This window comes from Pollachius pollachius, assembly GCF_949987615.1.
Source record: "Pollachius pollachius genome assembly, chromosome: 9".
Classification (NCBI taxonomy): Eukaryota; Metazoa; Chordata; class Actinopteri; order Gadiformes; family Gadidae; genus Pollachius; species Pollachius pollachius.
This window is the reverse complement of record NC_136942.1, coordinates 11,750,594-11,778,412: the sequence shown is the minus strand read 5'-3', so window position 1 is coordinate 11,778,412 and position 27,819 is coordinate 11,750,594. Positions and strand designations below refer to the sequence as shown.

Below are 27,819 nucleotides of genomic sequence, written 5' to 3'. Positions count from 1 at the left end.
GTAGAATGCTAACGAGGTCGCTCTCGTGCCGTTAATCTGGTGAGTTAAAAACTCTCTCTCACACCCCCCCTTCTCTCTCTACGTCTCTCTCACCCCCCCTTTCTCTCTCTACCTCTCCCTCACCCCCCCTCCTCTCTCAACCCCCCCTTCTCTCTCTACCTCTCCCCCCCCTTCTCTCTCTACCTCTCTCTCACCCCCTCCTCTCTCTTACACACCCCCTTCTCTCTCTACCTCTCTCTCACCCCCTTCTCTCTCTACCTCACTCACCCCCCCCTTCTCTCTCTACCTCTCACCCCCCATCCTCCCTCTACCTCTCTCAACCCCCTCCTCTCTCACCCCCAATCCTCTCTCTCCCCAACCCTATTCTCCTTTTATCCAACCCTCTCTCTCTCCACAGGACTGTTAAATTAACCTCCCTACCTCTCTCTCTCTCTCCGCAGGACTGTTAACTTAACCTCTCTCTACCGGTCCATTAATCTTCCAGTTAGTTCTAGATCAGTTTAAACCGTCCTCCCTTCAGACTCTGTCTGGACACCAGAGTGAGATCCAGTGAATCAGTCACTCCTCCACAGCAGATCTGACTGAACGTGTATTAATATGTACTCAGTGTACGAGGTAGTAGCTTTAGTAATCCTCAGTGTACGAGGTAGTACTGAGTAGAAGGTGTAGTAATACTACGCTCATGAGATAGTACTGAATAGTAGCAGTAGTAATACACAACCTTCAGGTCTGGGTATGAGGTCATGATGAGAAATAAGTACATTAACTTGTACTTGCGTAGTACATTTTTTATTTTATATTAAAATTCCTTGGAGTTTTCTAGTTGTTTTCAGAGTAAAGGACAGGAGCACATTTCCAGTACTGGAACTGAAACGCTGGACAAGACAAAAGCAGGTACACCCAAATATAAATCTTTAATTCAAATCCCAAACGTCTGAGACAAACCAACCAAACATTTATAGTTGTGACTGATAGAGAGGCCTCTGGAAACATCTGGATCCTCTTCATGGTCAAATCAACCAGAATCACAAAATAATGCACCTCTAGGACCAGACCTCCTCCTCCTCCTCTTCCTCCTCCTCCTCCCCAAACCAGGGCCTTGTGCTGTGGGGGCGGGGGGGGGGGGGGGTCGAGTCCCCCTCCTGGTCCCCAGACCAGGGCCTTGTGCTGTGGGGGGGTTGAGTCCCCCTCCTGGTCCCCAGACCAGGGCCTTGTGCTGTGGGGGGGTCGAGTCCCCCTCCTGGTCCCCAGACCAGAGCCTTGTGTTGTGGGAGGGTCAAGTCTCCCTCCTGGTCCTCCTCAGACCCGGACCTTGCGCTGGGGGGGGGGGGGGGGGGGGGGGTCTAGTCATCCTGCTGGTCCCCCTCCTGGACTTCCCCACACCAGGGCCTTGTGCTGTGGGGGGGTCTATTCCCCCTCCTGGTACTCCTCAGACCAGGTCCCTGTGCTGTGGGGGGGGTCTAGTCCCCCTCAGACCAGGTCCCTGTGCTGTGGGGGGGGGGGTCTAGTCCCCCTCAGACCAGGTCCCTGTGCTGTGGGGGGGGTCTAGTCCCCCTCAGACCAGGTCCCTGTGCTGTGGGGGGGGTCTAGTCCCTCTCAGACCAGGTCCCTGTGCTGTGGGGGGGGGGTCTAGTCCCCCTCAGACCAGGTCCCTGTGCTGTGGGGGGGTCTAGTCCCCCTCAGACCAGGTCCCTGTGCTGTGGGGGGGGTCTAGTCCCTCTCAGACCAGGTCCCTGTGCTGTGGGGGGGGGTCTAGTCTCCCTCAGACAAGGTCCCTGTGCTGTGGGGGGGTCTAGTCTCCCTCAGACCAGGTCTGCGTGGAGGAAGGTGTGGATCTGCTGGGCCGTAGCGTGCCCCACCAGGGCCTCCAGCTGGGACAGGCCGGCGCCACACAGCTCCTGGAGGCTGGAGAAGGAGTGGAGGAGAGAGGAGGCCTTGACTCCTCCCACACCGGGGATCTGCTGGAGGAGGAGGAGGAGCTGGGGCTCGTACAGCCGGGATACGCTCCTCCTCCTGAACGGGTTGTCCCGCCCCGCGCTGTGGACCTGAAGGAGAGCACGTATAAATCAGGGCGCCAAACGCTCCTTTCACCTGATGCTCTGCTCCAGCGGCTGCCTACCATCTGGGAGAGGAGCTGCGCGGCCTCCCTCTGGTCGGACACCGGCAGCAGGGTTAGGCCCAGCTCCAACACCACGAACCTCTGGAGGGACGGGAAGTACTGCTCACTGAGGCGGCTCCGCTCCACCACCACCACCTCCTGGACACTGCTGCTGTTAACCTGCACGCAGCAAGCTACCGTTAGCCTGCACGCAGCGAGCTAATGTTAGCCTGCACACAGCGCGCTACCGTAAGCCTGCCTACAGCGGGCTACCGTTAGCCAGTACAGTGAGCTACCGTAAGCCTGCCTACAGCAGGCTACCGTAAGCCTGCCTACAGCGGGCTACCGTTAGCCAGTACAGTGAACTACGCTAAGCCTTCAAATAGTTAGCAACCGGGAGTAAAAGACTATAGCTACTGATAGCTTTCAAACAGTAAGCGATTTCATTAATACATACTGGACTCTGAATAACGTATTCATGTTACTTATGGTTGCTTTTAAAATAAATCCTTACATGTCTAAAGCGGACTAGTTTCCGTTTGTAGGCGTTCCCCGCTATAATATCACACTCTGAGACGTAGAGGACACAGCTTCGGTTGGGCAGCAAGAAATCCACCACTCCAATCTCCTTCTCAAACACCACCTTCACTCCTGCTCCTGTCCAGGAAACACACAGGACGCATCTGTCACCCCTGCTCAGGACACATCTCCACCTCCTAAGGTAACAGACCTCCACCTGCTCAGGTAACACACGACCAACTCCACCCGCTTAGGACACACCTCCAACTCCTGGGGACACACCTCCACCTGCTCAGGTAACACGGGACACACTTCCACCTGCTCAGGTAACACAGGACACATCTCCACCTACTCAGGTAACACTACTACTCCTACAGTTAAAACTCAATTACAACGGCAAGCCACTGTGAACCATTTAGAATGTGTTGGGGGCCACAACCAATGAACCACAATAAGCCGTTTGAGGCATCAGGTATTATGACGCTGATCTCTCTTAAAATATATCTGCATATGAATCCAGAATCTGTAGGGAAAGGGGACGAGAGTTTGGTATCGGAAGGACTCTGGTCTCTGTTAGTCATGAGTTGGTGGAGTTACCCTGTAGGTTCTCCACCACAGCAGAGCCGCTCCATCTCTCCAGTGCGATGATGTGTCCGAGCGGGGGGGCCGCGATACACAACGCTCTGGACTCCATCAGGATAGTCAACTTAATCTGTGGATCCATCAGGGATTAATAATAGCCAACTTTACTTAGGCACGTCTTGAAGCGTTCCTTTCGTTTGTTCGCATGTCCAAATCTCTTCCTCGGTGTTCCAGTGGAGTTTAACCTCGCAGTGCCCCGCAGCGCCCCGTGTGGAGGAGACAGGAACCACAGACAGTCGTTCTTGATACAATGTGATGAATGCTTAAACAATCATGGTCTGCTGAAATGAATGAAAGGATGTATTTAGAAAAAGCAACCATAAATGGTAGTAAATAAAGAAAGTGAGTAAGTAAATATATGTACAGGCCTAATTTAAAGACGTACGATATAAAGTGTGTAAAGTATATAGATACGTGATTACCTCAGTGCCTATTACATTAGCCTAAAGAGCTTTAAACTACAAAATATTAATTCAACAAATCCCCCCCCTCTTATCAAATACAAGACTATAAGATTGTCGTTGTTATCAATATATATATATATATATATATATATATATATATATATATATATATATACACACATACATACACACGCACACACACACACACACACACACACACACACACACACACACACACACACGCCTTATCTTTTATGTAGCGGTAACGTCACACTAATACTGGGAAAATAAGTTCAGTGGTGGATTACCTTTAACACCGCAGGCCCCCCCCTCCAGCACGGGGCGCGATCTTTATCACCGTTCTCTGACCTATCCTGAGCTCTGCGCTATGATTGACACTTTTTTCCGAACAATCCTGCGCCAAGCGCTATGATTGACAGTTTATTCTGACTAATCCCGCGCCGAGCGCTATGATTGCCACGTGTTGCTGGCCTCGGATTGAGATGGTTAGACGATGTTTTGTTGTGGTCGGTTTATTTAGTATTAGTTAAGAGATAGTTCAGTGAGGTATTAGTTAAGAGATGGTTCAGTAAGGTATTAGTTAAGAGATAGGTAAGTATTAGTTTAGAGATGGTTGAGGTCTGAAGTGAGACGAGGTTATATTAATTGAGCTAGCGACGCCTGACCGTTAGCGTTCATCTGACCAATAAAGATCCACTGCTTCGTCCAGGTAGGAATTATAACACAATATAGATAATATACGTAATAAAGTTGACCAGGGATCAGAATAACGGTCTAAAGATCTTTACCTGCAGCACTTTGCCCAGGTTTTAATTTTAACACATGATAAAGTTGACCAGGGATCAGAGTTTAGTGGAAGATGTAGATGGACTCCACGTCGAGATGTACCGCCAGGGCCCTCGGAGGAAGAGGATGAACGCTGGGTTTATAATGGTCTAGATGTTTCTAATGGTTGTAGATTTTGCTAATGGTTCTAGATGTACTGAATGACTGTGGTTGTGGTTCTAATGGTTCTAGATGTTTCTAATGGTTCTAAATTTTTCTAATGGTTCTAGATGTTTTTAACGGTTCTAGATGTTTCTAATGGTTCTAGATGTACTTAATGCCTATGGTTGTGGTTATATTGTTCTAGATGTTATAATGGTTCTAATGCTTGTGGTTGTGATTATAGTGGTTCTTTGTGTCTTGCAGCCATTGTATGGGTCTGTAAAATGCTAATCAAATCAAATCTATTTATTAAGCACATTTAATAACAAGGTGAGGGTAGATCTTATTTTTTATTAATGTTATTGTTATAATGCACACCGTTTTTTCGACTTCATGCCTGTCTACTTCAAACTCGTGCTGCGTGCATGTTGCAGAAAATGTGAAACAGCGCCCCCTGGGGTCACACTTTTCGATGGGTCGCAGAATTCGGTGCAACACCGGTTCTAATGGTTCTGTGTGGGTTGCAGTCCCTGCTGGTTCTAATTGTTCTAGTAGTTCTAATGGTTCAAATGGTTCTGTGTGTGTTGCAGTCCCTGCTGGTTCCTCATCCAGCAGACAGAATGCAAAACATCTCCATCCAGAAGGTACCTTCCCACGTATTCCTTTGAGACTTTTTTTTAAGAGTTGATCAATTATTTAGTTTATTTCTTAATTTCATCCTATTCTTGTGAATAAAGGTCTAGTCTTTTTTTTTTCATTGTCTATCATTTACATGGAAAGGCTTTACGTCATGACATCACATTGCAAAAGAGCGCAAAACCGTGGTTCCAGAAGTAAAAATCCCAAACATTTTCTCCATAGAGGTTTTGATTAAAAGTCGTAATGTACTTACCACGAGCTGTTATATTGTGAATCGATGGTATATGCTCCTGCAGAAGCCACAAGTCAAACGGGCGACGTCTAGTTTTTAGAAAAACACATTTTATTCGTGATGTCATTGAAACCACTACACCACCGAGAAAGAAGCGTTGGCGTTCAAAGAGGTAAGCCCCTCCTCCTACACTCATGCAAGTAAGTTGGTTTACTTCCTGCCCCTTGAGGTGGAGAGTCCGTGGTGCCTGTGGGGGCGAGTGCGCTCTGAGGGACAGCATGAGGACCTCCAAGTGAGGCTGAACCTCCACTACCATGACGTCACCCGTGACACCGTCCCCCTGAAGCCCTCCTCCATCCTGGAAGGACAGGTTAGTAACAGGTGGAGGTTAGTAACCTCCACCTGTTACTAACCTCCACCTGTTACTAACCCCACCTGTTACTAACCCCACCTGTTACTCACCCCTCTGTTACTAACCCCACCTGTTACTAACTCCCACCTGTTACTAACCCCTCTGTTACTAACCTCCACCTGTTACTAACCCCACCTGTTACTAACCCCTCTGTTACTAGCCCCACCTGTTACTAACCCCACCTGTTACTAACCCCTCTGTTACTAACCCCACCTGTTACTAACCCCACCTGTTACTAACCCCTCTGTTACTAACCCCTCTGTTACTAACCCCTCTGTTACTATCCTCCACCTGTTACTAACCCCTCTGTTACTCACCCCTCTGTTACTAACCCCACCTGTTACTAACTCCCACCTGTTACTCACCCCTCTGTTACTCACCCCTCTGTTACTCACCCCTCTGTTACTAACCCCACCTGTTACTAACTCCCACCTGTTACTAACCCCTCTGTTACTAACCCCTCTGTTACTAACCCCACCTGTTACTAACCCCACCTGTTACTAACCCCTCTGTTACTAACCCCACCTGTTACTAACCTCTACCTGTTACTAACCCCTCTGTTACTAACCCCACCTGTTACCAATAGGGCTGCAACTAAAGATTATTTTAATAATCTTTTTTGATTAATCGATGAATCGGATAACAAAAAGAAATTGCCGCATCTTTATTCCAAAAACTGAACATTACTTCAAATTCACACTGCAGACTGAAGTGTAAAAACACCAGGTTATTGCTCCAACGTCCCGGAACTAGTAAAAGTAATATTAAATGATAAAAAAATAAAAAAACATAACTGGGATAACACAAAAAAAACATACAATGTATGATATACATTTATATATATATACAGTATATAAGGGATGTCCATGGTTAACCGGTCAACCGATAAGATCTTTAACCGGTAAATACTAACGGTTAAAAATAAATTAAATCATCTTAATTTCTCTCAGATGACAGGAGATCGTTAATTTTTATTGATATTGATACCATTTTCGAGACTCCTTGAAATATAACTTGTATTATTGCTTTAATTGCTGATAAGATGATCATAGTTCGAGATAGGACGTTAAACATGTCATAATTCCATCTTTACTATCTATTTTATATTGCTGGGAAAACAGGTTTTCGCCAAAACCTCAAATTTCTTTTTTTTTGTGTTGCTTTTGAACACATCAATAATATTACTGAGCCGACCGGAACACATCACATTTGACACTGTTTGCGACATTTTTTTAAGATAACTAGCTCTATATCCTGCCGATTTTAACATGGATTTTAAAACTGGATTACTATTTTTAACTGACTGGACTTTCTACACCGTCCGGTTGTGTGATTACTACCGCTGCTTTACTAACCCCACCTGTTACTAACCCCACCTGTTACTAACTCCCAACTGTTACTAACCCCTCTGTTACTAACCCCTCACCCCCACCTGTTACTAACCCCTAACCACCTGTTAGTGGAGGTTACTAAAAAGTGGTTAGTAACCTCCACCTGTTACTAACCACCTGTTACTAACCCATCGTTTCTGACTGATGATGAGGTACTGGTTCTGGTTCAGTTTTGTGTGCTGTACTGAGGTTCTGGTTCTTGTTCAGGTGTGTGTGCTGTACTGGTCAATGGTCCGGTGCTGGTGTCGGGCCACTGTGGAGTCGGTAGTCGAGGGCCCCGTCTCCATGACAACGCAGGTGCGCTGCTTCCTGGTGGACCACGGGGAGTGGGTGGTCGTCACGTCGGACCAGTAAGTCAACATCTCCTAGTAGACGCGTGGCGTTGGGACCCGGTTCTGCCCCGACCAGGGGCTGACGCTGTGTTGTGAAACAGGATCTGCCTTTTGGAACCGGAGTTCCTGCAGGTTCCGTTCCAGGCACAGCGGTACCGGCTGGCGGGGGTCTGGCCCACCACCCTGAGGCTCTCCATCTGTGAGGAGAAGGCCCTGCTCATGTAGGTCCTGCTGTCAGCGTCCTCCTCCTTTAGCGTATTTTTCAAGATGTTAAACCCCTTTAATCTGAGGATGTTAAACCACTTTAATCTGAGGATGTTAAAAAATTTAATCTGAGGATGTTAAAACACGAGGATGTTAAACCACTTTAATCTGAGGATGTTGAACCACTTTAATCTGAGGATGTTAAAACACTTAATCTGAGGATGTTAAACCACATTAATCTGAGGATGTTAAAACACTTAATCTGAGGATGTTAAACCACTTTAATCTGAGGATGTTAAACCACTTAATCTGAGGATGTTAAACCACTTTAATCTGAGGATGTTAAACCACTTTTATCTGAGGATGTTAAACCACTTTAATCTGAGGATGTTAAAACACTTAATCTGAGGATGTTAATCCACTTTAATCTGAGGATGTTAAAACGCTTAATCTCGAGATGTTAAACTCCTCTAATATGAAGAAGTCAAAACATTCTAATCAACTTCAAAGTTGTGTGTGGATGACAGAAGTAGAAGCAGGCGTAAGGCAGCCAAGGAGGTAAATCTGAATTCATGAGGTTCTGTCCTCCATCTTGTGTTTCATGTAGTCCTTCCAACACCTGGGACAGCTCTGCTACACGCTACCTCCACAACCTGCTGCAAGGTGCCATCACTAACCAGTATTACACTAACCCTTACCCTAACCCTAACCTCCTAACTCTGGTGACGCTGTTTGTGATGGTGTTGATGCTGTTTGTGGTGGTGTTGTGAGGGTGTTTGTGATGGTGTTGATGGTGTTTGTGATGGTGTTGATGTTTTTTGTGGTGGTGTAAAGCATCGACCCAGGTGGAGGCTCTGCTGATGGAGGAGGTTGGTGACTCCAGTTCCATTGAGCTCTACCTGACCATCCAGGGAGTCAAGGTGAGCACATGCTATAATCACTGGGAATTTATGATAATATTCTACTAATGTAGAATATTATAATGAGGGCTGCGTCAGTATTGTGATGCTCTGGTGTTCCCTGTTCTAACCAAGCATGCTTAAGCAGCCTTTGGTTCCCGTCTATTCCCACATATCATATTGAAGGACTAACAAGCCCCCTGCTGTTCTCAGATCTGTGTGAACGACGACCTGGTGGCCAAGCGCTTCGGCTACTACTGTGGCGAGGGGCTGGGGGGGTCGGAGGGGGAGGGGCAGACCCCCGCCATGTTGGCCTGGGACATCTTCTCAGACACAGACCGCTTCCTGGCCTCCAACGGCTGCTCTATCGGGGGCTACTGCACCTTCACCTCGCCCAGGACCACCCACGGTGAGCACCCCACCCACAGCCCCCACCCCACCCAGGACCTCCCACGGTGAGCACCCCCCTAACCCCAACTACAACCCCCTCAACCCACCCAGGACCTCCCACGGTGAGCCCTCGCCCCAACCATACCCCCTCACGCAAACACACCTAGATGGTACCATGAACGTCTGTCTGTCCACAAGATGGTACCATGGACGTCTGTCTGTCCACAAGATGGTACCATACGTCCTCCTAACCCTCTGGGTCCCTGGTCACTAAGCTCTGGTCTGGTCCCTGCAGGCTTTCAGGGGAGGAGAGCTGCTGCTGGAGCTCAGAAGAGGACCGCTGACCCCGCCGTGCAGGTAAGATCTCCCGCAGTAGAGGTCCTCACTGTATAGTAGAGGGCGTCATCACTGTACAGATATCAGTTCCCAACAGTGATGATGTCATCCTTCAACAGGTAACTGGTGGGGGATAAGGGTAGTGCTTGTGATGGGACTTTGTGACCTCTGAACCCTGTGGTGTGACCCCTCTGACCCCTGTGATGTGACCCCTCTGACCCCTGTGGTGTGACCCCTCTGACCCCTGTGATGTGACCCCTCTGACCCCTGTGGTGTGACCCCTCTGACCCCTGTGATGTGACCCCTCTGACCCCTGTGGTGTGACCCCTCTGACCCCTGTGGTGTGACCCCTCTGACCCCTGTGGTGTGACCCCTCTGACCCCTGTGCTGTGACCCCTCTGACCCCTGTGGTGTGACCCCTCTGACCCCTGTGGTGTGACTCCTCTGACCCCTGTGGTGTGACCCCTCTGACCCCTGTGGTGTGACCCCTGGTGTTTCCTAGAGGAGCCTGGCAGCAGCCCAGTCCTCCCAGGAGGAGGAGGGGTCAGCGGGGGTGGGGGTGGGGGGAGGAGCCGGACGTCCTGCTGGATGTGAGAGGTGAGGCTCCTCAATATATGGTTAATATAACGAGATTGTAACTATATTGTAAATAAAGTAATCATAATGTTATACCTGTAACTATAGTAACTGTATTGTACCTATCTCGTTGTAGGGCTCGCACTGAAGGAGATACAGACGCTTCTTTTCTGGCTGCTCTGAGCAATAACCACAGCCTGTTCAGGTGACATCACAACGCCCTGACCAATAGCGTGCTGTAGGCTAGATGGACAACCTCTTAGCATAATGTAACTCCTTCCTCTCCTCTGCAGGATCCTCAAATTCCTGAACCCAGACGCAGGCTTCAGGTCCACTGCCTGTCCGGTTGAGGACCAGCCCAATGCCCCTCTTAATCCACCAATACAACCACCTAACCCCAGCCCTAATCCAGCAGTAAAACCGCCTAACCCCAGCCCTAATCCAGTAACCAAACCATCTAACCCCAGCCCTAATCCAGCAGTAAAACCGCCTAACCCCAGCCCTAATCCAGTAACCAAACCATCTAACCCCAGCCCTAATCCAGCCGTAAAACCACCTAACCCCAGCCCTAATCCAGTAGACAAACCACCTAACCCCAGCCCTAATCCACCACTACAACCACCTAACCCCAGCCCTAATCCAGATCTGGGTGCAAAATATGGGTGTCATCTCATGGATGTAAAGGTGATTCATTAATCGAACCATTCATCAATTACTTTGTGTGCAAAACCACGAACATTAGACCTCGTACTTCACTAGGAAACTGACCCAACAAGATCAGGAAATACAATGACTGATTGGTGTGAGGGCTGATTGGTGCTAGGTTGATTGGTTCTGACTGGTGTGAGGCTGATTGGTGCCGATTGGCATGAGGTCTGATTGGGGCGTGCTTCCTGTTTGGCAGGAGACTCTTAATGGGGAGCTGGCTGCTCATTGGCTTCAGGATGTCAAAGGGGAGGAGCTTCAGAATTCTCCAACCACAGCCATCTGGGGAAGACAAAAAAGGTACCAGAAAACACACATGTATATATGTGTGTTTTCTGTGTATATGTATATATAACCACCTGACCCAAGAACCTGTATAAATATGTAATTCCCTCTCTGTGTAGGAGCCATGAGGATGAGGATCCGTCGCTACTCGCCAGGTAAAATCATCCTGTATAAAGGCTCTGAAACACTTCGGCTCTCCTGTATAACACCTCTTACACTTTATGTAATGTACGGTCATACACCTGCACATGTGGAAAACCCAGAAGAGAAACACAACAATCTATTGGACCAGACCAGGATGCAGGCTCCTCCCATCAGGCTCAAGATTGGTTAACTATTGGTTAATTGTCATTGCTATAAAATGGAAACGTGTGTGTCTGTGTTGCTAGGGAAACGATGTTTGGACCGGCCCAGACTCCCAGCATACCTAGCGGGGGGGAGGACAGGGCTTGTACCAGGTGAGGGGGGAGGGTGGAACCAGAGGGTTCCCACAGGGAACCAGGACCTGAGCTGGGATGGAGTTCTAAACCGTTGTGTTGTCTTCAGATTGCTCCAGTGGCTCGACGCACAACCTCAACTGGACCCCAAGAAGGTGTGTGTGTATTTGTGTGTGTGTTTGTGTGTGTGTGTGTGTGTGTGTGTATGTGTGTGTGTGTGTGTGTGTGTGTGTGACTCTCCTCTTCTCTCAGCAGGCCCTCAGTGACCCCTGCAGGGAGGGGGTGTTACTGCACTCTGCTATGCCCATTGAACCCTGCTCCAGCCTGGCCGACGCCCCCATCACACACCTGCTCCACAGGGTAACACACACACACACACGCACGCGCGCACACACACACACACACACACACACACACACACACACACACACACACACACACACACACACACACACACACACCGTCTGTGTGTGCGTGTACTGCATGATGTGTGTGTGTACTGTATAGTGTGTGTGTGTGTACTGTATTATGTGGGTGTGTGTGTACTATATGATGTGTGTGTGTGTGTGTGTGTGTAGGTGCTGGTGAGGCTGCAGCACCCCGGCCCAGCAGTGTGTGAGTGCTACAGCTGGCCAGCTGTGGCGAGGGGCTGTGACACACTCATCATTTCCCGCCAAGCGGACTATCCCGTCAGCTACCTGCCCCCCCTCCTCACCAACCTGCTGCTGTCGCCCCCCTCCCCCAGCACACACTCTGGGGTGAGCACACACACTCACATTCACATGAATACACACATATACACACCCATGGACACATCGATACACAAACCTGTGTGTGTGTGTGTGTGTGTGTGTGTGTGTGTGTGTGTGTTTAGCCAATAGCAGTGATTCTGTGTCCTGGCTGGGAGAAAGCCCAGACTGTGGCGGAGGTATTGGATGAACTCCAAGACAGTCACACCCTCCATCCAATCACAGTGTTGCTGGGCGTGGCCAAGGACGAGGCCAAGAATGTTAAGATCCCAAAGAACTGTAAGGTCACCCCGCACCCACGCCCCTCTAGACCAGCCCACCCAGCCTCTTTAGTCCAGGGTCCCAGCCTGTAGAGCAGCCTTGGGGGACACAGCCTGTACACCAGCCTTGAGGGTCCCAGCCTGTAGACCAGCCTTGGGGGACACAGCCTGTAGAGCAGCCTTGGGGGACACAGCCTGTACACCAGCCTTGAGGGTCCCAGCCTGTAGAGCAGCCTTGGGGGACACAGCCTGTAGAGCAGCCTTAGGGGTCCCAGCCTGTAGAGCAGCCTTGAGGGACACAGCCTGAAGACCAGCCTTGAGGGTCCCAGCCTGTAGAGCAGCCTTGGGGGACACAGCCTGTAGAGCAGCCTTGGGGGACACAGCCTGTAGAGCAGCCTTAGGGGTCCCAGCCTGTAGAGCAGCCTTGGGGGACACAGCCTGAAGACCAGCCTTGAGGGTCCCAGCCTGTAGACCAGCCTTAGGGTTCCCAGCCTGTAGACCAGCCTTGGGGGACACAGCCTGTACACCAGCCTAGGGGGTCCCAGACTGAAGACCAGCTTTGGGGGTCCCAGCCCCTGTAGACCAGCTTCGGGAGTCCCAGCTTGTAGACCAGCCTTGGGGGTCTGTCGGATATAAATGATTGCAGAGATTCACTGTCTCAGGCCATTGAAAGTTCAAGTACAGTTCATTCAGTACAGAGACAATACAGAGACAGGTCATTACGGAGCAGGTAGGGGTTATACAGTCCAGAGACAGGACATTAAGGAGCAGGTAGGGGTTTGACAGTACAGAGACAGGTCATTAAGGAGCCGGTAGAGGTTAGCCAGTACCCATGTTAACATACTTCATACACACTGACCCGGACCCAGAGTTATTGAAGAGCAGCTGTCCGTCTCACTGGCTCCGCCTCCAGGCCTCCTGCTGGTGACCACCCCCTTCAGCCTGCTGCGCCTCATTTCCTGTCACTGCTTCCTGTTCCTGCGTCTCTCTCACCTCATCCTGGACCAGGCTGACCTCCTGTACACCCTCGCCCCAGAACAGGTAGGAAGGCCTCCTGATGACTGGTTAGAACAGGTTAGAGGTCCTACTGAAGACAGGTTAGAACAGGTAGGAGGTCCTCCTTAAGACTGGTTAGAACAGGTTAGAACAGTTAGGAGGTCCTCCTGTCATTACGGAGCAGGAAGGGGTTAGACAGTTCGGAGACAGGGCGTTAAGGAGCAGATAAGAGTGAGGTCCTCTTGCTCGTGTGTGTGTGTGTGTGTGTGTGTGTGTGTGTGCTAGATGTCCTCCATCCTGCAGCACTTCCAGAAGGTATCGTCGGGGGGTGGTCAGGTTCTCGCCGTGTCCCGGCGCTGGAGCGATCACATGGAGGGCCTGCTGACCAATCACATGTCGGCTCCCTGTGTGGTCATCACCCTGCCGCAGGAGGCGGCGCTGTACGCCGGAGTCCACCAGGTCAGGGGGAGGAGCCACGTCAGAGTGGGACGAGCCACTTGTATTGGGAGAATTTACCTTGTAGAGTGGGAGAGGCCAAGATAGAGTGGGAGGGGCTTCTAATAGTAACCAGTCCTCCCTGTTCTGTCTCCAGAGCACCCTCCTGGCTCTGGAGACCAACCGGGCTTCAGTGCTGCTGGGGTGGCTGGACCTCAGCCCAGAGCACGGCCAGAAGACCCTGATCATCACCAACACTGTGGAGGAGGTGGAGCAGGTGTTCAGGGTGAGGCCTCAGAACAATGAAACGGCTGGTGGATAACACCAGCAGAAGAGGGTTTATGGTGTGTGTGTGTGTGTGTGTGTGTGTGTGTGTGTGTGTGTGTGTGTGTGTGTGTGTGTCTGTGTGTGTGTGTGTGTGTGTGTGTGTGTGTGTGTGTGTGTGTGTGTGCCAGGTGGTGAAAACCACCTCAGCCTTGTGCCTGAAGGCCCACCAGGCCTCCACGGACCTGTTTGAGGCCAGCATCGAGCAGTGGAGGAAGGACGTGGGCCCCAGGACACAAGTCATTCTGGGTAATTACGACCTCAGCCTCACACGAAACCATCCCAACCCCAAACAAGCAAAGAAGACAACTTGCGTTAAGTATTTTTCCTGAAGTCATGTTATCAACGTTAAGTAGACATTATATGAGACATCTGAACGCTGAGACTGAATCCAACAGTCCAAACCATATCACTCTGGTCCAAACTCTCCAAAAAGCATAAACAAAGGATAGACTCTCCACCTAGTGTTTACATTTAATAATATCTTGGAGAGGGTTCACAGGAAAAACTTTCATGCCTCGATCATAACAGTATGTAGCGCCATCAGTGATGGGAATAGCGGCGTTACTAACGGCGTTATTTTTTCCAGTAACGAGTAATCGAATTGATTACTCTTCCCGTCATTATAACGCTGTTACCATTACTTCCAAAAAATGTGGCACATTACTATAATTGAAGCGTTTTTTTCATCAGACAAACTAAAATTCTCTCTTTACTGTTCTCTGGTTAGTAGGCAAGAGAAAGTTGTATAATTGATAACGTTTGGCTGAGGTAGAGTAAAATTTCATGGTAAGCCAATCAGAGGTAAGGTTGGGCGGGTGTTGTTTGCGCAAACTCGAAAGCACGCATAGTCGGACACAAGTGAGTTAAAGTGTAATTCCGGCGATGGGGGGCAGCAGGGCCGGCAGAAAGTGTGAGAAAAGGCAGAAAGTGTCTCTCTGGCTCAAAAGTAGGAAATCCTCCAACTAACACAGTGCATTGCGCTCGCTGCACCGCCCGCCTGTTTCCGTTTGGAGGGATAAGGACCCGTGGTCCTAGCCCAAGTGGTAGCGCGAGCAAACTTTGTGTAAACATGTTCCCCGTGATACGATGACTAGTTTAGACTTCTGCCCTCGTTTTTTCAAACGCATCATTTGTATATTTCTGTACAGCATAAAAACATTTGCTAATTACAGTAGCTCAGCATATCAAGTATTTGTACTCAACCTTTTCTCCCCAGTTGAAATAAGTGTTTATCTTATACAGTAGGCCTACTTTAGTATAACAGTACTTGGGTTAGTAAACAAATCACAACAACCGACATGAATTTGAAGTTTTATTCATGAACAAATATGAACTATTTTCAAAAATAAAACGGGTAGGGTGCGTTTGCTAGAGTCAAAATAGTCACAGCTCATCTTGAGCATATACTGTCTCCTGGTAGCCACGGTACTGCCCATCTTGGGCTGGGTAATTGGCTCTGATGGCCTGGACAACACAGGAAGCCGATACTGTCTAAGAAAGAAAGAGAACAACATTAGCAAAGCAAGATAAATTATGCCTTGAGTAGCCTATACAGCATTACACAGACTTCAAGCTAACGTAACGTAGCCTATGCTCTGCCAATAAGATACTTTCGGATAACTACATTGTCACGTTCCCCGGGAGTCAAAACTATTTTAGTAAAAAATATACTATTTTAGTGGGAATGTGTTAGTAAAAAACACTTACTCTATGCTCAGACGTCTGTTTCTCCCGGCGGGCTTTGGCTGGCGTTTCCAGTTCACTTTCTGCGTCTGGAAATATGTATCCAATACCCAACTGTTCAGATGAGTCGTGAAGCCTGGGTGAGAGGTTACACACATGGCCCCTTCCTCGCCAGATTCAGCCATTTATTCTAGAAGAAACTAGCATCTCTGAAATTCGCTGCAGCACAGGGACTCTGTGTTAGGCGAACAGAGCAAACCGGCGCGCTCCGGCTCCTCGTCCTGGGCAACAGGCAAGGCTTGTTCAGCTGCAGCCGCAGCAGCCTCCTCCTCTATTTGTGTAAATTCTTCCTGGCTGTATTCTGGCTCGTACTAACAGCCCTGAATGTCCGAATCCAACAATAGATTTTCAAAATCCACTTCGGCTGTTTGCAAATTTGCAAATTTGTGCTCTAGCTAAGTGGTGAAGAAACATGGCAGACATTGTGTTTACATCTCGTACGCGAGCTCCCGCCCCCCCTCATTCCTTATTGGTGGGCTCACAAATTTGCGGAACCAGTGGTTTGTAGTCCTCGGCCCTTCTAGCAGGCAAGCAAAGTTCTCCCGAGATGACGTCAAACGCGTCATTTGACGCGTAAAAATTAGATCCGAAAATTAGATCAGGAAAGCTGGGCTAAGGGAAGACTGGGTTAGACTGAGGGAAAAAAAACTTTTTTTATATTACAATAGCGATTTTATAATGATAGTGCTGTACAGACTCATATGATAGACATTCGTAGCGCCCAATAAACGACTCTTGGCAATCGTAAACCACGCCTCAAATACGAGAAAATAAATGTGTGGTTCTCAGACCTCATCTCAATGTAGATTAAGATGAGGTCTGGCGTTAGCCAGGCTAAGCTATCTGTGTTGAATATGGGGAATGGGTTAACCTAGCGATTGTTAGTGCTTGGCACTTGGTTCTATGAACATCCTTACTTTTCCGACAGTGATATATTGTTGTTTCTCTTCCTTCTAAAAATGTACTTACTGTAAGTCATTCTGAATAAAAGCAACTGCTAAACATCCTAAATGTAAAATGTAATGTAAATGTGACGTACAGTGGGGCAAAAAAGTATTTAGTCAGCCACCAATTGTGCAAGTTCTCCCACTTAAAAAGATGAGAGGCCTGTAATTTTCATCATAGGTATACCTCAGCTATGAGAGACAAAATGAAAGAAAAAAAATCTAGAAAATCACTGTCTGATTTTTAAAGAATTTATTTGCAAATTATGGTGGAAAATGAGTATTTGGTCAATAACAAAAGGTCATCTCAATACTTTGTTACATGCCCTTTGTTGGCAATGACAGAGGTCAAACGTTTTCTGTAAGTCTTTACAAGGTTTTCACACACTGCTGCTGGTATTTTGGCCCATTCCTCCATGCAGATCTCCTCTAGAGCAGTGATGTTTTTGGGCCTTCGCTGGGCAACACAGACTTTCAACTCCCTCCAAAGATTTTCTATGGGGTTGAGATCTGGAGACTGGCTAGGCCACTCCAGGACCTTGAAATGCTTCTTACGAAGCCACTCCTTCGTTGCCCGGGCGGTGTGTTTGGGGTCATTGTCATGCTGAAAGACCCAGCCACGTTTCATCTTCAGTGCCCTTGCTGATGGAAGGAGGTTTTCACTCAAAATCTCACGATACATGGCCCCATTCATTCTTTCCGTCACACGGATCAGACGTCCTGGTCCCTTGGCAGAAAAACAGCCCCAAAGCATGTTGTTTCCACCCCCATGCTTCACTTAAGGTATGGTGTTCTTTGGATGCAACTCAGCATTCTTTCTCCTCCAAACACGACAAATTGAGTTTTTACCAAAAAGTTCTATTTTGGTTTCATCTGACCATATGACATTCTCCCAATCCTGTTCTGGATCATCCAAATGCTCTCTAGCAAACTTCAAACGGGCCCGGACATGCACTGGCTTTAGCAGGGGGACACGTCTGGCACTGCAGGATTTGAGTCCCTGGCGGCGTAGTGTGTTAGTGATGGTAGCCTTTGTTACTTTGGTCCCAACTCTCTGGAGGTCATTCACTAGGTCCCCCCGTTCGGTTCTGGGATTTTTGTTCACCGTTCTTGTGATCATTTTGACCCCACAGGGTGAGATCTTGCGTGGAGCCCCAGATCGAGGGAGATTATCAGTGGTCTTGTATGTATTCCATTTCCTAATAATTGCTCCCACAGTTGATTTCTTCACACCAAGCTGCTTCCCTATTGCAGATTCAGACTTCCCTGCCTGGTGCAGGTCTACAATTGTGTTTCTGGTGTCCTTTGACAGCTCTTTGGTCTTGGCCATAGTGGAGTTTGGAGTGTGACTGTTTGAGGTTGTGGACAGGTGTCTTTTATACTCATAAGGAGTTCAAACAGGTGCCATTAATACAGGAAACGAGTGGAGGACAGAGGAGCCTTTTAAAGAAGAAGTTACAGGTCTGTGACAGCCAGAAATCTTGCTGGTTTGTAGGTGACCAAATACTTATTTTCCACCATAATTTGCAAATAAATTCTTAAAAAATCAGACAATGTGATTTTCTGGATTTTTTTTTTCATTTGGTCTCTCATAGCTGAGGTTTACCTATGATGAAAATTACAGGCCTCTCTCGTCTTTTTAAGTGGGAGAACTTGCACAATTGTTGGCTGACTAAATACTTTTTTGCCCCACTGTATGCTGGAGGGATCGGCCTATCAGCATAACCAGTGGACTGAAGCACATGGTGCTGATCTATCCATCATACATCTAGATGTGCCGGTGTTCAAAGGGCCTGTGGGGCTCCTCAGAGCGGGGCCCTTTAAGATCTAGTCCTTTACAACCGGTCTGAATCTGAGGTCAGGCTTGACTTTGTGTGACTCCTGGTACTGCGTGACCTTTGCCCTCAGTCACTACGGATGTGTGTGTGCGGGCCCTGGGGGTCCGGGACGCCACCTGCGTGGTCCACTACGGCTTCCCCCCTTCACTCCGCCTGTTTGGCTTCCGGCTCTTCAGCATGGCGGCCAACTTCAGGAACCTGCTGGAGCAGGTGACCGCTGACCACACCCCAATTTAGATAAACACACCCCTAGATCCACATAACTACACCCCTCTATCTCCATTATACAAACTCCACCCAGTCCATTATACAAAACCCCCCTGTACCAAACTCCACCCCTCTGTACAAAACCACACCCCTATACAAACCCCACCCCCTTTAATAAAACACTATAAACCCCAGCCCCTCTTTACCAAACCACACCCCCTATACAAACCACACCCCCTCTGTACTAAACCCCTTCCCCTATACAAACCAGACCCCCTCTGTACCAAACCACACCCCCTATAAAAGCGTCTGCTAAATGCCCTAAATGTAAATGTTCATTAAAACACACCCCTCTGGGCATCAAACCACGCTCCTTGGTAACGACCCCTGCGTGTTTGTTTGGTGGTGCTGGGAGCAGCATCAGAAGACCCCGGCCCCCCAGTCCCTGCTCCTCATCTCGGAGAGGAACGCCTGCCACGTGCCGGGGGTCCTGCGCTACCTGGAGCGGACCCCCGCCCTGCTGCCCCCCGAGCTGCTGTCCTTCGCCCAGGGGGTGCTGCTGGCCAACGAGCTGAGCAGGGCCGGCCGGCCCCTCTGCATCGCTCTCAAGAGATTCGGGCTCTGCAGGTCTGGTCCGCTGGTCACACACAACTACCACTAACTATCACTACTATTACCACTGGTCAGCTATCACTTACTATCACTACTACCACCGCTGTTCAACTACCACTAACTGACTGCTGCTACCACTGGTAAACTACCACTAACTATCACTAGTACCACCACTGGTCAACTACCACTAACTATAACACTGGTCAAATACAGAGAGAAAGGAAGTGACTGAACCCGTCCTTCCTGTGTGTGTCCAGCCGCGGTTCCTCGTGTCCAGACAGACACCGGTTTGACCCCCAGCAGGACCGGTCCCTCCTACCAGCCTCGGGCGTCCTGACGGTCTGTACTACTTCCCCCTAGGGCTGCTCGATTATGGAGAAATCATAATCACGAATATTTTGGTCAATATTGAAATCACGTTTATTCAAACGATTATTTTTTCCCAAAAAACACTTTGTAACTGAGAACTTAGAAATGTCGCCTTAAAAAAATAAGCTAAATGTTCAAAAAGAAAATTTTCAAATATAAAATAATGTACAGATATGTATCCAGCTGTTTTGCACTTTCTATTAAACATTTAATATAAAAAATAAATAGAAAACTAAATTATATTAGTTTTGTGATTGACGCAAAATTCAAAATCGCGTTCAAAATTCGATTAATCGGCCAGCCCTACTTCCTCCCAGCCTCATCCTCACTTCCTGTCCCGCTCTGTAAGTCATTTGTCCTTTATAATGTGTTTCTGATATGGAATCAACGCAATACTGTGATGTTTTGTTGTCGTCAGACAGCCCCCACCTCAAGGACTCCTCACCCCACCTGAGAGACTCTTCACCCCTCCTCAGAGGCACCTCAGACCACCCCCACCTGAGAGACTCTTCACCCCACCTCAGAGACACCTCACCCCACCTCAGAGGCACCTCACCCCACCTCAGACCCCCCCCCACCTCGAGCACCCCACCTCAGAGGACTCACCCAACCTCACACCCATCCTCAGAGCCCCCCCCCCAAGTGAAGTGGTCTGCTATGCACCTTGATACTCATTAGTCCCGTATTACTTTGTGTCCCAAGGTTCTTCCGCTCTGCGTCAAGACGGCCTCTGTGTTCTGCGGTCGCATCCTCAGCCAATCAGACGACAGCTTTGAGAAGCTGTCGGTTGCCATGGCGACATACTACAGCGAGGAGAGCGCCGACGCCGGGGAGCTGGTGGTGGGAGGGCTGTACGGCCTGAAGGAGAACCAGTGCTACCACAGGTCTGGACCAGTTAGAAGCGGGGATGGACCAGCTCTATATTATATCTGTGTGTGTGTGTGTCCGTGTGTGTTAACGTGTGTGTTTGTGTGTGTGTGTCAGGGTGCGGGTCCTGTGTGAGCCCCAGCAGAGAGGCGATCCGTTCTTGGGGGTCCCTGTGTGCCTGGTGGACGAGGGGCGGGAACAGGAAGTGAGGTTCCACCAGCTGCGCCAGCTTCCTGCCCACCTCCAGCTGCTGCCAGAGCAGGCAGTGGAGATGGTGGTCTGTGGGGTCCGGCCCACCGACTCAGAGTCCAGCTGGAACCCAGAGGTCTGTCTGTCTGTTACGTGTTTGTTGGTCTGTGTTAGTGAGTGTGTGTTGGTTGATCTGCATGTGTGTCTAGGTGTGTATTGGAGGGTTAATGGGACATTAAGGGAAGGTGTGGATAAGTGATGGACAGCAGGATCTAATAAGCTCAAATAATCGTGTGTGTGTGTGTGTGTGTGTGTGTGTGTGTGTGTGTGTGTGTGTGTGTGTGTGTGTGTGTGTGTGTGTGTGTGTGTGTGTGTGTGGGTGTGTGGGGCTGGTGAGCAGGTAACCAGGGTCATCAGCCAGCAGGTCAGAGGTCATCAGCACCAGGCCAGAGTGGTCTTCAGTCTGGGGAACACAGTGTTCCTTGACCCTATGGTAACCTCCCAATACTCATCAGATCAATACTCTGATCACATCTAATCAATACTTATCACATTAATACTCATCTGATTAATACTCAACTGAACAATAATCCTCTGATGAATACTCCTCTGATCGCATCAAATCAATACTCATCTGATCAATACTCTATCTATGATGATCTATGATGATGATTCCAACCTTGAAGAGAAACTCGTGATTTGATGCACGCTTACTCGAGCATTAGTTATACGATAAGAATCAGTCTCTGGTAGGTCTTAAGGTACGGCCACACTGAACACGTTACGCGCGTAACCTGACGCTTGATCATTGTGCGTCACAAAAATGGTTCAACGCGCCTACGCAGCTAGATGAGCCCGCCCAAAACTTATTTTCCCCCGCTACTTTTCTTTTGCTCCACAAACATGGCTGAGATCACCACCATCGCTGCGCTGTATTTGTTGTGGGAGTTCGAGGAGAGTAGGAAACCCAAACACCGCCGTGTTTGGGTGCATGATAGAGCTTAGATTGGGCCCAGAAAATCAAGCCCGACCCGGCCCAAGCCCGTGCACGTTATGTCCAAGCCCGACCCGGCCTGGCACAATAATTGTAATTATGAGCCCCAGCCCGATTTCCACCCGACATTCTTTTTAATAAATGTGTAACTTTGTACAATTTTTTTACTTAGGCCTACTCTGCTAAATATATATGTAAGGGATAATGTATAGAACGCCGTTCATTATCGGGAAAATAAGCCCAGACAGGGCGAACAGGACACCGACACGCAGCGGAGGTGTCTTGCTTCGCCCTGAAGGGGCTTATTTTCGATAATGACCGGCGACATTCTATACATTATCCCGCTTATTACACAGCTACTTGCCAAACTTGCCAAAAATAACTTCACATGGTGTGTCTTTTTACAATTTATTCGTTACCAGCATTCGTAGTGTTGATCAGCAGAGAAATAGTCTGCCAAAGACATTGACGTCGCTTAGCAACCGAAGACGTGGGGTTGACAAGTTACCTGACTACTACCCATGCAAGTAAACGGAGCGTTCCACAGCATTGAGAAGACCCGTGTAATAAAGGCCTATAATATTTCTGTTTATGGCATAGATTTCTCCTCAGATTAGGCCAATAAAGCAATGATTAAAAAAAAAAACACAAACGCTCGATCAAAGGCCCAGCCCGACCCGGCCCGAGGATAGTGGTGGGAAATATCGTCCCGACCCGGCCCGCGGGTCGGATTGCGGCTAAGCGTCACACGTAGGAGCGTAAAAAGTTCAATTTTTTGAACTCCGCGCGTTGGTGCGTTGGGCGCGTTATTTAGGTGCATAAAACGCGTCTAATGCGCCTAACGAGCTGCTTTGTGCATGTAAAGCATCTACGCGCCTATACCAATGGTTCCTATGCAGAAATGCAAATTTTCTATGCCTCTAACGTGCGTAACGCGTTCAGTGTGGCCGTACCTTTAGTGGTTAAACCTAGTCTCTGGTTAGTGATTAAACTTAGTCTCTAGTTAGTGGTTCAACCTAGTCTCTGGTGAGTGATTGACCTAGTTTCTGGTTAGTGGTTAAACTTAGTCTCTTGTTAGTGGTTCAACCTAGTCTCTGGTGAGTGGTTAAACTTAGTCTCTGGTTGCCTTACTGGTTGAACTTAGTCTCTGGTTGCCTTAGTGGTTAAACTTAGACTCTGGTTGTGTTGGGTGGTTGCACCTAGTCTCTGGTTAGTGGTTAAACTTAGTCTCTAGTTGCCTTAGTGGTTAAACTTTGGCTCTTATTATGTTTCTCTTTGAGGTCAAAGTGCGCTCGGTCCCAGGGGTAAAGACCTGCATTAACGACCACGATGTGCGCCGCTTGATTCTGGACACTGGGAAGGGAACCAGCAACCCTGAGCATCTAGCGCTGCTCAAGGACCTGTGTCAGGGGGGCGGGGCCGCATCCCAGGCAGACATGGATCAGATGTTTGGGTGAGAATGGGTCTAAAGAAACTGGGTCTAAAGGCTGAGGTCTACATGGTTTAGTCCTGAGCTAACTAAGTCCTGTCCCGGGACCCAGAGGGGGGTCTAGACCGCCAGGGCCTCCGAAGGAGACGCTGGAGGCAGCAGAGTCCAGACCCTACCCCTCCCAGACCAGCGAGCAGGAGACCCCTGGTCCAGAATGCTCTGAAGACCAGCCCCTCCAGGGAACTGTGGACGGCCCCCCAGAGGATCAGATGAGTGGAGGTGGTGGACCAATCAGAGCTGATGTACCAGGAAGCCCTGGGCCAATGAGCAGGTAGAACACTAGAGTCACCTGACCGGGGCTAAACACCCTGAAGGGGTTAATGATCCTCTTCAACACAACCTGATGGGGTTAATTATCCTCTTCATCACACCCTGAAGGGGTTAATGATCCTCTTCTAACACACCCTGAAGGGGTTAATGATCCTCTTCTAACACACCCTGAAGGGTTTAATGATCCTCTTCATCACACCCTGAAGGGGTTAATGGTCCTCTTCACTAACACACCCTGAAGGGGTTAATGATCCTCTTCATCACACCCTGAAGGGGTTAATAATCCTCTACTAACCCTGCAGGGGTTAATGATCCTCTTCATCACACCCTGAAGGGGTTAATGATCCTCTTCTAACACACCCTGAAGGGGTTAATGATCCTCTTCTAACACACCCTGAAGGGGTTAATGATCCTCTTCATCACACCCTGAAGGGGTTAATGATCCTCTTCATCACACCCTGAAGGGGTTAATGATCCTCTACTAACACACCCTGAAGGGGTTAATGATCCTCTACTAACACAACCTGAAGGGGTTAATGATCCTCTAACACACCCTGAAGGGGTTAATGATCCTCTTCTAACACACCCTGAAGGGGTTAATGATCCTCTAACACAACCTGAAGGGGTTAGTGATCCTCTACTAACACACCCTGAAGGGGTTAATGATCCTCTACTAACACCTTGAAGGGGTTAATGATCCTCTACTAACACACCCTGAAGGGGTTAATGATCCTCCACTAACACACCCTGAAGGGGTTAATGATCCACTAACACACCCTGAAGGGGTTAATGATCCTCTACTAACACCCTGAAGGGGTTAATGATCCTCTACTAACACACCCTGAAGGGGTTAATGATCCTCTAACACACCCTGAAGGGGTTAATGATCCTCTACTAACACAACCTGAAGGGGTTAATGATCCTCTGGCTACTGGCTTCTAACCCTAACTGTACGTTCACACCAAAAGCTGTAAACGATGCAAAATCGCCGAATAGCTCAAAACGCAACGCTGTCCAAAATATTTACAGCTCATATCGCTCTTGCGATTTTGCTTTTCCATTTAAAGGAGCCGCGCCTTTTGTCTGCACGCTCGTAGTTGAGGCAAGTGCTGCTGCTGATGCCGAGCTACAAAAACACAAGATAGTCCTAAGTTTGGTCAATAGAAAAAGAATAATAAGCATAAATACATGAAACACTGAATAGCTAATTAATGGAGCGATTGCTTACATGCTAGATTATAGCTTAGTTGATTGCTATTGCGTATGTGTGTGTAGTATTGTTTATTATGGAAAAGATCCCCTCAACGGGAGCATCTGTGCCAGGCAGACACACGGCAAACTGACAAATTAGAAATAGATTTTTGTTCGTTATCTCCCTGCTTCTGAAATGCCCGCACATCTCCACCCACCGCTCGTCTGCTGCGGATTGCGTATGCGCTCATACATTGTTGAAATCATATGCTGGATGCTTTATTCTTTATGTGTTTTTTAGTTAATGATCGAGCTATAATAAGACCACGTTGGCTATGCAATCACGGACAAAAGGGGATAGTGGTTAGTGGAAACCGGGAAATTTGAGCTCGGGACACGCAACTCAAAATCTCACGCACCATGATGAAGGAACAAATGTGTGGTTGGAACTAGGAACTAAGGTTCTCGCGTATGTTTACTGAGACCCACGCCAGCAAGAGACATCTACATTCCGATTGGTCATTTACAGCCGAAACGCTACTAGCTAATTTGCATAGAGTTGAGCTGTTTTCAACTCTCATTTACAGCTTCACAGCTTTAAAGGTATCGCTCAAGCGTTTTATCACTCCTATCGCCTTTTCGCTTATGTCTAATAGAAAGTGAATGGGCGTTTATCGCTCAAAACGCTTTACAGCTTTTGGTGTTAACGCACAGTAACCCTGAAGTGATTGGTTATTAGGCTCCACCCCCTGGTCAGGTGGTACCAGGGCCTGATGGGATTGGTTGGGTTAGGCTCTACCCCAAGGTCAGGTGGTACAAGGGCCTGATGGGATTGGTTGCGTTAGGCTCCACCCCCAGGTCAGGTTGTACCAGGGCCTGATGGGATTGGTTGTGTTAGGCTCCACCCCCAGGTCAGGTGGTACAATGGCCTGATGGGATTGGTTGCGTTAGGCTCCACCCCCAGGTCAGGTTGTACCAGGTCCTGATGGGATTTGTTGTGTTAGGCTCCACCCCCAGGTCAGGTGGTACAATGGCCTGATGGGATTGGTTGTGTTAGGCTCCACCCCCAGGTCAGGTTGTACCAGGTCCTGATGGGATTGGTTGTGTTAGGCTCCACCCCCAGGTCAGGTGGTACGACACGGCCGACCGGGTGGTGGTAACCCTGAAGCTAACCGACCCGGAGCAGCAGACATGTGACTTCTACCCGGACCGGGTCCTCTACAGGTCAGCTGAACCCTGACCCCTGAGCATCTCACCGACTAGATGTCATGGTGATGACTGTGTGTCTGTGTGTGTGTGGGTGCAGCGGCAGTGTGGGGGGCCGGTGGTTCCAGGCCGACCTGGCCCTCTCCGGGACTGTGGCTCCGGCCGCCTGCAGCTGGACCCTCAGGGGCCGCCAGCCGGTTCTGCTGCTGATCAAGGAACCGGCCACCCGCTGGAACCAGCTGCTGACTCACAAGGTTCCCATGACAACATAAACCATCAAACCACCACGGCACCATCTTATCTCATGACTACTCAAGGCAACGCCATCACCATGACAACACATACTTTTGCCTAGCGTATGGGCCTGATTGTCATCTCCCCCCAGAACCCTTTGGTGAGTTATGACCTGGAACACTGGGAGGAGGAGGAGGAGAAGGAGGATGCAACACACCGCGGTATGGAGATCCCTCCCTCAAAGGCCTGTATACCTGGAGATACAGGCCTGTATACCTGGAGATGCAGGCCTGTATGCCTGGAGATACAGGCCTGTATGCCTGGAGATGCAGGCCTATATGCCTGGAGATGCAGGTTATATGCCTGGAGATGCAGGTTATATATATGCCTGGAGATACAGGCCTATATACCTGGAGATACAGGTTATATACCTGGAGATACAGGCCTATATACCTGGAGATACAGGCCTATATGCCTGGAGATGCAGGTTATATGCCTGGAGATGCAGGTTATATATATGCCTGGAGATACAGGCCTATATACCTGGAGATGCAGGTTATATACCTGGAGATACAGGCCTGACCAGTAGGTGTGATGGGTGTGGTGACTGGTGTGTGATGGTTTATGGGTGTGTGTGTCCTGCAGGCGTCTGCTTCGTTGAGGACACGGGGGAGGAGTGTGGCTACGTCCTGGAGTCCAGTGACAGCGACAGCTGTGATGAATGAAACATCACAGCTCCTCCTGCTGCTTCCTCCTGGACTACTGCGATTGGTTGTTTGTTGAAGCCAAGCTCGGTTCGGAATGGCTGGGTCCAGCCTGTGGTCCTATCACCAGTCTCCAGTCTTCAGGAGCGAATCCTTGTTCTTGTCGTTTTCTAAAATGTGGTTATTATTTTTGGTATGTCTTACAGAGAAACTTCCTTATTTGTTGTTCGATGTTAAGTGTTTGAGTTAATAAAGGATTTGTATAGCAATGAGCCTCCGTTCATGAGACAGAGCCTTCTGACGGCCAAAGAGCTGCTGCCGTCCAGAGCGGACCACAGCGCCTCCCTGTGTGATGGTAAGAGTAGAGCCGTAGGACTAACCCTCTGCAGCTCAACATGTTCTATCAGCTCTCCACCAGAGTTCTAAGGATATCGATATTGATCATGTATAGTAAAATATAATACTAGTAATGATATCGTTCCTAGAAGTGTTGTTTTATTATTCCACATGAGTGTGAGTATAATGTCAAAGATGTGACAGCAGCAGCCGCTCTAGGATTGGCGGCTCTGCTGCTCTAACTCGCCTGTCTCCAGTGGCTATGCACTCCTGTCTCCAATGGCTCTGCCCCCCTCTATCTTGCCAGTCTCCAGTGGCTCTGCCCTCTATCTCCAGTGGCTCTGCCCTCCTCTATCTCGCCTGTCTCCAGTGGCTGCCCTCCTCGATCTTGCCTGTCTCCAGTGGCTCTG

At 48.9% G+C, this 27,819-nt stretch overlaps 2 protein-coding genes across 2 annotated transcripts; one reads left to right on the top strand and one right to left on the bottom strand.

Moving 5' to 3' along the window:
* Positions 1–981: 981 nt before the first annotated feature.
* faap24 (FA core complex associated protein 24) lies at positions 982–3,400 on the bottom strand. Its single transcript, XM_079743045.1, has 4 exons — positions 3,215–3,400; positions 2,613–2,755; positions 2,120–2,278; positions 982–2,045 (listed from the first exon to the last, which is right to left on the bottom strand). The coding sequence occupies exons 1-4, from the start codon at positions 3,339–3,341 to the stop codon at positions 1,803–1,805; spliced, it is 672 nt and encodes a 223-aa protein (XP_079599171.1). The 5' UTR covers positions 3,342–3,400; the 3' UTR covers positions 982–1,802.
* tdrd12 (tudor domain containing 12) lies at positions 2,723–27,094 on the top strand (the record flags this gene model as incomplete). Its single annotated transcript, XM_079742822.1, has 35 exons — positions 2,723–2,973; positions 5,202–5,255; positions 5,712–5,852; positions 7,493–7,635; positions 7,719–7,838; positions 8,429–8,484; positions 8,656–8,741; positions 8,934–9,129; positions 9,406–9,467; positions 9,949–10,043; positions 10,159–10,227; positions 10,316–10,706; positions 10,927–11,027; positions 11,132–11,167; positions 11,402–11,470; positions 11,559–11,604; positions 11,702–11,809; positions 12,028–12,207; positions 12,324–12,477; positions 13,372–13,499; positions 13,740–13,913; positions 14,047–14,175; positions 14,345–14,462; positions 18,812–18,951; positions 19,367–19,575; positions 19,818–19,899; positions 20,632–20,813; positions 20,914–21,121; positions 21,386–21,478; positions 23,260–23,432; positions 23,533–23,739; positions 26,040–26,153; positions 26,236–26,389; positions 26,521–26,590; positions 27,015–27,094. The coding sequence occupies exons 2-35, from the start codon at positions 5,232–5,234 to the stop codon at positions 27,092–27,094; spliced, it is 4,338 nt and encodes a 1,445-aa protein (XP_079598948.1). The 5' UTR covers positions 2,723–2,973; positions 5,202–5,231.
* Between the last annotated feature and the right edge of the window lie 725 nt (positions 27,095–27,819).

Coding starts and splice junctions, on each gene's coding strand:
- faap24 (XM_079743045.1), bottom strand. CDS start 3,341: ATGGATCCACAGATTAAGTTGACTATCCTGATGGAGTCCAGAGCGTTG. Junction 2,756..3,214: donor TGTGGTGGAGAACCTACAGG/GTAACTCCACCA, acceptor TTTCCTGGACAG/GAGCAGGAGTGAAGGTGGTG. Junction 2,046..2,119: donor CGCAGCTCCTCTCCCAGATG/GTAGGCAGCCGC, acceptor GCTCTCCTTCAG/GTCCACAGCGCGGGGCGGGA.